Genomic DNA, 11,645 nt, shown 5'->3' with positions numbered 1-11,645 from the left:
CTGGAAAGGTTGAGCCCGACCGAGACACTCCAACTAAATAATGTTGAATGGTCGAACGCTGGAGGCAACATTTTCAAATCCAATTTTTCTCCTTCTACCTCCCTCCAACTGCAGCCTTCAGTCAAAACATCTTGGTAATTGCATTACCCACCACACCCCCTCCACTTAAATCCACATATCAGTATAGGCTCACGGCGAATGCTCCGTTTGATAACAGATAAATGCTAGGGTAGGGGCCATTCTTGGCATCGTTGTGATTAATACACTGTTTGATTGTATCCCAGTTCAGAAGTATTATTTTGTTCTAGTCGTTGTGGAAGTGGTAGTAGTCTGATGTTATTGTTCTAAGTCCTAGCAGTAAGCAGCTCCTTAACAAGCCCCAGCTTCATTTAGTCTGCAGTTATACTCCCCTGTCCCCAGTATAATGGATGATGGGGATCACTAGCATGCAGGAAAGGTTTAATTAAATCATATTCCAATCATAATCCATGTTGTTAATTAAACTGGATAATTTATAAGTATAAAAGAGGGATATTTAGTAGCTGTTCTGCAGCGGTGGCACTGCAGTGTATTAGTGAGAGCGCACGCACACACAAACACGGTGTCCACACACACGGTCCACACACGCGGTCCACACACACACACAAACATGGTGACACACACACTTCTATCTATCTCCCTCTCCTCTCCTTCCCTCCCCCTGTCTCCCCCCCTTTACAACCCTTTACTATTGATGTCCCCACATGATTGATAATGAGACAGTGACTGCTGTACTATTGTCTAATGGCTGTGCAATTAAATTCCCTTGTAAATGACCCATGCCTCATTTCATCCTAATCTATGGAATTTTGATTGAATTTGTCAGCCCTAATTGAAAAATACTGCTATTTAATGTCTGCATTGCAGTTGTGGATCAGGCAGCCTTTAATGAGATGGTGTCCCTATGACCCTGGAGGGAGAAGGGGGTGGGAGTAGATGAGAGCTGGGGGTGAGGGGTCGGAGCTGGACCTGAGGATTGGGGGGAATTGGTGTGGTGGGGAGCCTGGGCTGGGTTAGGGCTGGGTGGACCCTGGGCTGGGGTGTTGGGGCTGGGTGGACCCTGGGCTGGGGGGTTGGGGCTGGGTGGACCCTGGGCTGGGGGGTTAGGGCTGGGTGGACCCTGGGCTGGGGGATTGGGGCTGGGGCTGGGGGGAGCCTGGGCTGGGGGGTTGGGGCTGGGTGGAACATGGGCTGGGGGGTTGGGGCTGGGTGGACCCTGGGCTGGGGGGTTGGGGCTGGGTGGACCCTGGGCTGGGGGGTTGGGGCTGGGGGGAGCCTGGGCTGGGGGGTTAGGGCTGGGTGGAAAATGGGCTGGGGGGTTGGGGCTGGGTGGACCCTGGGCTGGGTGGACCCTGGGCTGGGGGGTTGGGGCTGGGGGGAGCCTGGGCTGGGGGGAACATGGGCTACAGGGTTGGAGTAGGGGGAGCCTGGGCTGGGGGGTTAGGGCTGGGTGGACCCTGGGCTGGGGGGTTGGGTAGGAGGAGCCTGGGCTGGGGGGTTGGGTAGGAGGAGCCTGGGCTGGGGGGTTGGGGTAGGAGGAGCCTGGGCTGGGGTGTTGGGGTAGGAGGAGCCTGGGCTGGGGTTTTGGGGTAGGAGGAGCCTGGGCTGGGGGGTTGGGTAGGAGGAGCCTGGGCTGGGGGGTTGGGGTAGGGGTAGGGGAGCCTGGGCTGGGGGGACCCTGGGCTAGGGCGTTAGGGCTGAGGGGTTGCGGCTGGGGGGTTGGGGCTGGGAGGACACTGGGCTGGGGGGTTGGGGCTGGGAGGACCCTGGGCTGGGGGGTTGCAGCTGGGGGACCCTGGGCTGGGGGGTTGGGGCTGAGGGGAACCTGGGCTGGGGCGTTAGGGCTGGGGGGAACCTGGGCTGGGGGGTTGCGGCTGGGGGGTTGGGGCTGGGGCTGGAGGGAGCCTGGGCTCCCACACATTCCCTTGGATTGGCTCAAGGAGTGGATCTGGATTTAGGCGGGTTAAGCGGTTAGGGGGGGAGCACCCACCCCCCCAATATTAACTGACAGCTCACCTAATAGAAAAATATGGCAACGCTATGAGAGGCTGCCTATAACACAGCAGTGACCTGAGTTATTCATATGAGTGACATTTATTGGTCATCATGAACATCAATAGGCACTGTGGCTACTGACTCGTATCAAGACTGTTATTCAAATGCACAAACAATATCTGGATAGGAAGCTAGCAGCAGTGAATGAACTATGGCAGCGACAGGAGACGGGACAACACCATACGAAGGTCTCACATCAAGCAGAGGTTTGTCCATGCATGTTATTAACCTGGTACGTTATACAGTCACTAAACATCACAAATCACTCAGGGCTCTCATTCTACTAGATGGATCAAAGCTTACCAAAATGTATATGCACTTACAACTGTAAGTGGCTTCGGATAAAAGCGTCTGCTAAATGGCATATGTATTATTATACATGTATTATAAAGATTAGCCAGCCGGAGTTGCTGGGGTTTGTTCATTAAGTTGTTCAATATTAACCAACGTTCCGATAGAAATACATTACTGTAGAACAGATACAGTATGATTCTCTCTTATGGAGAACAAGGACTCACGTCAGCTCTATACATGACATTTCTATCAGCAACGTCCTTTCAGCTTCCTAAATATATTCTCCTGAACACACTAGAGGTTGTGAGTACACTCTTAGAAAACAAAAAGTGCTATCTACAATCTAAAAGGGTTCTTTGGCTGTCCCCATAGGAGAACCATTTGAAGAACCCTTTTTGGTTCCAGGTAGAACACTTTCCACAGAGGGTTCTACCTGGAACCAAAAAGTGTGTCATAGAAGGCTCTCCATCTAGTCATCGCTGCATTTCCTCTCCATCCACCCTCCATCTCTCCATCTACCCTCCATCTAACCATCTACCCTACATCTCTCCAGCTACCCATCTACCCTACATCTCTCCAGCTACCCATCTATCCTCCATCTCACCTCAATCTCTCCATCTAACCACCTCTCCATCTACTCTCCATCCCTCCATCTAACCATCTCTCCATCTACCCTCCAGCTCTCCTAATCCATCTCTCCATCTACCCTCCACCTCTCATCTACCCTCCATCTCCTCTCCATCTCTCCATCTAACCATCTACCCTCCAGCTCTCCTAATCCATCTCTCCATCTACCCTCCATCTCCTCTCCATCTCTCCATCTACCCTCCATCTCTCCATCAACCCTCCATCTCTCCATCAATCCTCCATCTCCCCATCTAACTTCCATCTCCTTATCACCCCTCCATCTTTCAATCTACCCTCCATCTCCTCTTCATCTAACTTCCATCTCCTCTTCATCTTTCCATCTCCATATCTTCCTCTCCATCTAACCATCTCTCCATCTAACCATCTCTCCATTTACCCTCCATCTCTCCATCTACCCTCCGTCTCTCCATCTACCCTCCATCTCCATCTCCCCTCCATCTTTCTCTCCATCTAGCCATCTACCCTCCATCTCTCCATTACCCTCCATCTAACCATCTTTCCATCAACCCTCCATCTCTCATCTACCCTCCATCTTTCCATCTACCCTCCAAATCTCCATCAACCCTCCATCAATCTATCTACCCTCCATCAATCCATCTCTCCATTTACCCTCAATCACTCCATCTACCCCCGTCTCTCCATCAACCCTCCATCTCTCATCAACCCTCCATCAACCCTCCATCAATCCATCTACCCTCCATCAATCCATCTATACTCCATCAATCCATCTACACTCCATCCCTCCATATACCCATCATCTCTCCATCTACCCTCCATCTACCCTCCATCTAAGCATCTACCCTCCATCTCTCCATCTACCTTCCATCTCCTCATCTCCCCTCCATCTCCTCATCTACCCTCAATATTTCCATCTACCCTCCATCTTCCTCTCCATCTACCCTCCATCTCTCATCTACCCTCCATCTACCCTCCATCACTCCATCTCTATATCTAACCTCCATATCTAACCTCCATCTCTATATCTAACCTCCATCTCTATATCTAACCTCCATATCTATATCTACCCTCCATATCTACCCTCCATCACTCCATTTAACCCCCATCGATCCATCTACCCTCCATCGATCCATCTACCCTCCATCGATCCATCTACCCTCCATCGATCCATCTAACCTCCATCGATCCATCTACCCTCCATATTTCCATCTAACCTCCATCGATCCATCTACCCTCCATATTTCCATCTACCCTCATCACTCCATCTAACCTCCATATCTAACCTCCATCTAGATATCTAACCTCCATCTCAACATCTAACCTCCATCTCAACATCTAACCTCCATCTCAACATCTAACCTCCATCTCAACATCTAACCTCCATCTCAACATCTAACCTCCATCTCAACATCTAACCTCCATCTCAACATCTAACCTCCATCTCAACATCTAACCTCCCTCTCTCCATCTCCTCTCCAGCTCTCACTTCACCTGAAGGCCCATTGGTAGCCTGGTCGGTAGTGAATGTGGACCTTCCACTGTTTGATCTAAGCTACCTTCTGGTACAAGAGGCCATAATATCAGGGAACAGTCTTTTCTCATAATGACCAATACTTTTTGTCATTCTGAAAAGGTGGAACAGGATTTTTTTTATCAACACACACAAAGCAACAACACACGCACACACATTCAGTACTAAGGTTTCAAAATTCCGTTAACTTTCAATAGATTCCCTGGTTTTCCAGAAATCCTGGTTGGAAGATTCCGAATTTCCTACTTAATTTCCTCCAACCCGGATTTCGGGAAAACCAGGGAATTTATTGACAGTTCCCATAATTGTGCAACCCTATTCAGTACAAATAGTTATTTGTATACATTTCATGTAAGGAAGACAGTTGTAGTCAATATGTATGCATATTGCATGTGTAGCCTAGCTAATTCCCATTTGCATTATGGTCCCTTAGGATGTGTATAGCCTACGTTTTACAAATCCACATAATTGGCATTTATTTCCTAGACCCAGACCGAAGCCAGCCCTCACAGGTCTATGTGACGAATGACAGCTAGGCTAGCCCAACAGTTTAACAGCGACCAATGAAATGCGAGAGTGCGATGAGAGGGTGGTCCATGCGAGTGGAGGAGCCGATCAAACAGAGGGAGCGTAATTTAAACTCCTTGCTTAACATCTGGATGTTGTAGAACGGAGTAGCATCACTCTACTTTCTAGAGTGAGTTAGACAGACGTGCGGAAACCGAGTATCATCGAATATAAGATTGTTGTTGTCAAATGGTCAGAACGTCAGCTACAACTCGAGGATATTGATTGGCACTTGGAATGCGCTTTGGCTCCCGCTATCGGAGCGCAAGGTAAACCAAACGGGGCCACATGAGTTCTGCTAAATTCGGAAACCACCACGGCTCCAAGTTGGCTGCTAATTCTGTTGATCTGGACACATCTCCACTCTCCAGCATCGTGTGTCGACCATCTGCAATGTTGATGGAATGGTTTTATTTAATCGCGAGAAACGAACAAATAATCACGGGAATCAAGGTCGGTTGTCTATCGAATAACAACGTTGTGAAGTTGGTGACTTCCGAACCCAAGAAAGACTGCAGGTGTCATCGCTCCCTTCCATTCCTCCAGTAACATTTCCTTGATTGACATTCCTTCCATCAGATCATATGAGTGCAGCGTTCAGCCCTTCGTTTATGATGATGCAGCGCCCACTGGGAAGCACCACTGCCTTCAGTATCGACTCTCTGATCGGCGGTCCCCCTCAGCCCAGCCCGGGACACTTCGTCTACACCGGTTACCCCATGTTCATGCCGTACCGGTCAGTGGTGCTCCCACCGCACCCTCCGCCGCCCCCTGCCCTACCCCAGTCCGCCCTGCAGCAGGGGCTCTCGGCTACCCATCCGCACCACCAGATCCCCAGCCTCCAGAACTCTTTCTGCTCTAGCCTGGCTCAGGGCATGGCGCTCACCTCCACCCTGATGGCCAGCCTGCCTGGAGGGTTCTCGGCTTCACAGCAGCAACAGGAGGCGGCGAGGAAGTTCGGCTCGCAATCTCTCCACGCCGCCTTCAATAAATCTCAGGACATTCGTTTGGATGGGGATGACGGAAAGACTTTTCTAGGAAAGGAGTCCGCGACGCTCCCCTCCTACCACGACTCAGAGCCATTGCAGTCATCCACAGGTACAGTAAACTCTGTTTTGTCTGGACTCTGCTGGACAGGGTTGTTTACTTGACCTGACTTAAGGTTCTATTGCGGAAAGGTTTGACTTAGCCTGTGTTTGGGATTTGTGGCTGTCTTGTACTTGGACGCACTAACTGTAAGTCACTCTGAACAAGAGCGTCTGCTAAATGACTAAAATGTAACCTAATGTTCTTGGATAAATTAGATATTATTTGTAAGCACAAGTTGTAAAAGAGAATTTCAAAGCGAATACTCGTGTTTATTAGGCCTATTATAAAAATAAATAAATAAATAATAGTGCACATTTGCGAGGTTCCTTATAAGAAGTAATTCGAACTCTAAACTGTATCTCATTAATGATGCTATTAGGACCATTAGCTAACGGACCAATATTACCAATAGACCTACGTCATCAATGTACAAAAGAAGGACCCAAGTGGCATTTGAGGATAACTTCTAAGTTCTACTCACTCAGTGTTGGCGTAGGCTATATCCTGTGAATTTCACATCAAATGACAACGATTAAAGTATAGTGATAGAAAGTGGCTGTTGCCCCTGAGTGAAAAATGTCTTCTTTTTTTTAAAACAAATTATTTACATGGACGCTTCCATATTTTGTCGTGAGAAGCTTGACATGATATCCGCATATCAAATACGTTTATATCAGGCTTTTCAATGAATAGTGCCTGGGGGCAAACTAAATGACTAAATTAGCCTGTTTTAATTGAAGGATGGGAAAAGCGCCTGCAGTATTTGAATGTCTATAATACTGTGATCAAAATTCAAAGTCGACCGAGTCATTTATGTGAGGCTCTATATTTATTATGAAATACATGTAATATAACACTTTAACTCCGTAAGTGTGTTTAAGACATTGTATAATATAAATCAATTGATTTTGTCTCTAAAATGAATGGAATTATAGTAAGCGCGAGGCCAATTTCATACGTGATATGTGTCATGATACAGCCGATGGGCCTATTTCGATAAATATTTACTTAAATATATATTTACTAAAATAACTTTCACTTCACTTAAATACGTCAAGAGACATAATATGTGTTATAATTTGCTCCATAATATAATAGGCTATTGTTTTCCTGTAACACAATATGTCAAGTCTACTCGTGGGTATTTACTCATGAAACGAAAGGTTTCAATACACACAACGTTAGTGATTAATCAAATGTAGGAGAAAAGTTGCTTATTTTTTTAAAGCAAAATATTTCTTTAAAAGTATGATTGTGGTTATCCATTATATAAACTCATAAACTGTTGCGTATCAGTCCATTATTTAAGTTACACATTGTCATTTACTTTTCTATTTTGAGGTCAATATAACCTAAAGTAACATGTTCTATTTCCTTACCCACACAGCCAGAACCCATGGCAAAGAAGACCCGAAAGAGGACGAATGCAATAGAAGAGATGAGAGCTTCTCAATGGACAGCGATTTAGACTACAGCTCCGACGACAACATGACGGGTAACTCGATGTGTCAGAAAGATGATGGGGAGGGTAACGTGGATGAGGGCGTCCACGGGTCCAACGGCACTGGCAGCACCACGTCTACCGGCAAGAACCGGCGGCGGAGAACGGCGTTCACGAGCGAGCAGCTCTTGGAACTGGAGAAGGAATTCCATTGTAAGAAATACCTGTCTTTGACAGAACGCTCTCAGATTGCGCATGCCTTGAAACTCAGCGAAGTTCAAGTCAAGATCTGGTTCCAGAACCGGAGGGCCAAGTGGAAGCGCGTGAAGGCTGGTAACGTCAACTCCAAAACCGGCGAGCCCTCTAGGAACCCTAAAATCGTGGTGCCTATCCCTGTGCACGTCAGCCGGTTTGCAATAAGAAGTCAGCACCAACAGTTAGAGCAAGCCAGACCATAACATTTCTTTATGTTAAACCGATGGACTAAATACAGATTAAGTTAATAACACTGTTTAAAAACAGAAAAACAGCACACACGTTATTTTGGAATCACAAACTAAGTTTATCCTTTGGTGAGTCTTTGTAAGCCAGAGGAGAGCAAATTAATTGATTGGTACATTGCTTTTCCTCTGCATTACTGCTGAATCGATCCACTGATGGTAAATTGATTAAACACCAAGAACACAAAAAAACTCAAAATGGTGACATATTATCACCTTGGTTACGAGTGTAAATACCGAGACGGACCATAACTATAACCGCCATGGGACCAAATTGAGGACATTACAAGACAACAATACATCCAATTGTACATTTCCGAGATATTGAAAAAAAATATAACCTACTTTTACGTCTGTTAGATTTTCTTTGACGTTTGTGCTGCTGATTCTGAAGGACCTTGCTTGTATTATTGTTGTTTTTGCAGCAGGCGCAAATCAGATCAGAATGAACAGCTTTGTCCCAAAAGGAGCACTTTTATCATTTCTAATTTTATCACCCCCCCACCCCCCCACCCCCCCCATACCAATACACATATTGTACACATAGACTACAGATATGCTCAGACACCTCAACCATCAATAATCTCCACCAAAAAGCAAAGAGTGGCCCTGTAAAACCATCCTACTTTAGTTCTCAGTTTGAGTTTGTTTCCATTGTTTCATTCCATGGTTGCTTGAATTAGTTTCCCTCATTGTGACTTTTTCAACAGTCAAGAAGCACGCTGCTAATTTATTTATTGTGCAAAAAGTAACTAACATTCCATGACTTATTGAGTAAATAATAAAGTGTGCATTAAAGATGAACCATTAGCAATTGTCAACAATTTGTCAGTTTGTTTATTGTCATTCCATTTTTGTGCAATTCTATTTGAATTTGAAATCTTTAGCGAAATTACGCATGCGCGGGTTTTCAGGTGCTTTCTTGAGTGCTGGGCTTTGAGTTGATCATGATTTTTGAATTCCTTGGTTGATTATTATTTTCACCAATATATCAAATGCTAATTTGGGATTATTCAATTTGTTGTCTGCAAGTGACAAATATTATTTTCACAATCCAATAAGGAAGATAATTACTTATGTATTTTATCTTTGAATTAAGGGTGATCAACGACACGATTTCGTTAAGATTTCATTTACAACACAATTTACACTATTATTATTAAGACTATTACTTGTAATAACCCTGTCATTATACTATTATAATTAATGACTTTCAGATTTATATAATTTTGCCTGCACTAACTGTGAGTTGTGCAGATATTGCTGAGGCAGGACCAACTGTGAGATTTGCAGGTAATGCAGAGGCAGGACCAAGTGTTTATCTCTCCAACAGTAGAGCCATGTAGTCACCCAGGGAGGTGACAGTTTTACGGCTCTACCCCTCTGCTCCAGCCGTCCTCTGGAATTAAGGCCAACCTCGTCGCGTATGTTGGAGCAAATCAACCTGATGCTTGCCAATAATAAATATGTAAGAAGATCTCGCTCGGCGACGCAATCTCGTGTTAAGACAGGGGGTGGGTCGTATCAGCCAGGGTGAATGAAACTCCAAGGTTCCTCCAAGGCTGTGACGAACACCAATTCCCATCCGAGTGAAACGTCACGAGCACGGCTGTTTAGGAAGGTCGCGGCCTGGTGTCAGCCTTGATCTTCGGCCTCACCTTGCCCCGGGCCCAGAGCGCCTCATTTATGGTACCGGGACAAAGAGGTGACGTATGTTTGGCAAGCCTCCCAGCGCGCCAATTTGCTTTGACATTAATATTTACATCTATTGACGTTTACAATTTCATACATTTATTTTGATAAGATTGGCGACTAAAATACAACGTAGGCCTACTTGCAGGACTTTACCCTTGTGATCTCTAAGGACATCTTGTTGGTCCCTGTCGGTGATGTTCCGCACATGAATAGCCTGCGTTAAGCTCCATCTGTCAGACCTACCACTGTGGGTCTATAGCCTACCCTAAACATATTAAACCGTTTCAAATGTCACTAGGCTAAATTATAAAAGAATCCATTCTGATAATGTATTTATCGGTGTTATATAAACGAATTTAAAACAATATTGGTTATTATAATTCGCCTTTCTTGCAATAGGTTGGATACTAAATAGGCTAGGCTACACATTTTAAGACAAAGATATATATTTAAAAAAAAGTTTTACAATGCTCTAAAAAGCAATTTGTCCAAAAAAAGTTGTTTTTAAGAAACACATTTGGAGTTAAATAATATTGTCTACTAGAACTACTGTATATAAATGATACAAGTAAACTCCTCTATTCCAATGAGTATTGATTAATCCCACAAGTGTCCTCAAATAAGACAACCATCATTCTTCCTGAGCTAAAGCATCCTCCAAGATGTTGTAGCAGTAGTTTAACGATCGTTCTGTCGTGCAGCCCCTCTCCGTCTCTCTGGCAGCGCGCTATCCCCCCGGCAACAACAACGCTATTATCGTCACTTGCGTCATTTAACCCAGGCACGCGCAGCGCGTCACGCACCTGAACAACATTTTCATGTCAGTCATCGTTTGTAATTCGCACGCCTTGATAACGCACAAATAACGCTGTTATATCTTCAAAATAAACTAGAGGAAATAGGCTATGGATCCTGACACACAAAGAGGCAAATTCATTTACATTGAATTAATCTTGTATTATGAGGCCTACAGCCTATCCAAATCATAACGTTTACAGTCGTCTCTATTCAACCCACGTAAAATGTATTTTCCCTACTGATTCATCGTTGGAAATTCTCCAAGCACATTTTTTTATTATTAAACTGAAATCGCAACTCGTCATCGTAGCAGAAAGAGTGAATTACTGTAAAGCTCAGATTTATGGCGGCAGCTCGCGCTCTGGCTGAGCATCACTGACAGGCCTGGCTACAAGATGAGCTCTCATGACCCGCTCTAGAGGAGTGTGTGTGTGTGTCTGTTGTCTTCTATTCCACACAAACTCGTGCACACCCCGACAGAGATCCACTCAGGCATTTGATTACTGGATACTTACAACAAAATATGTCCATTACACAATTAATCAAATACAGATTTGCTAGATTAGATTGTATTGAAAGAACACACACTGAGCAATTTGTGTAGCCTACTGGAGGAGGATGTTTGACAGAGAAAGCGATATGAGTATCGAGGTGAGAGATCTGACAATTGCCCCGCTAACTGTAATGAATTTTTTTGCAAATTGTAATCAAGCCGGGCCGTCGCGGTTGGCTGATAAATGAGGCCCAAGGGGATTGGTCGGGACCTCAGCTTTTCACTCTAGCATGTCCCCCCTGCACTAAATTAACAGCAACTTGTCGAAACTTCAAATGAACCCCCAATGATTAATTCTGATGGAAAGCGAGCCATGAGACTCGCGTGGCCTAATAGGCTCTGGCTTGAGAATGCTGCTACTGGAAATGAATACTCTATACACCCCTCATACACCAAGCTACACACATCTCTCTCTCTCTCAGTATCTCTCTGTCTCTTAGTATCTCTCTCTCCCAATTCAATTTCAATTTAAGGGTT

The 11,645-nt window shown here is 45.2% G+C and overlaps 1 protein-coding gene across 1 annotated transcript; it reads left to right on the top strand.

Annotated features, from left to right (window-relative positions):
- The first annotated feature begins 5,164 nt into the window (after positions 1 to 5,164).
- Positions 5,165 to 8,946, top strand: LOC106575768 (homeobox protein GBX-2-like). Its single transcript, XM_014152446.3, has 2 exons — positions 5,165 to 6,190; positions 7,569 to 8,946. Exons 1-2 carry the CDS (start codon positions 5,677 to 5,679, stop codon positions 8,078 to 8,080), a joined length of 1,026 nt encoding a protein of 341 aa, XP_014007921.1. The 5' UTR covers positions 5,165 to 5,676; the 3' UTR covers positions 8,081 to 8,946.
- The last annotated feature ends 2,699 nt before the right edge of the window (positions 8,947 to 11,645 follow it).

The sequence above is a fragment of the Salmo salar genome, chromosome 16 (genome assembly GCF_965601325.2).
Source record: "Salmo salar chromosome 16, fSalSal1, whole genome shotgun sequence".
NCBI lineage: Eukaryota > Metazoa > Chordata > Actinopteri > Salmoniformes > Salmonidae > Salmo > Salmo salar.
This window is presented reverse-complemented; position numbering and strand designations above follow the sequence as displayed.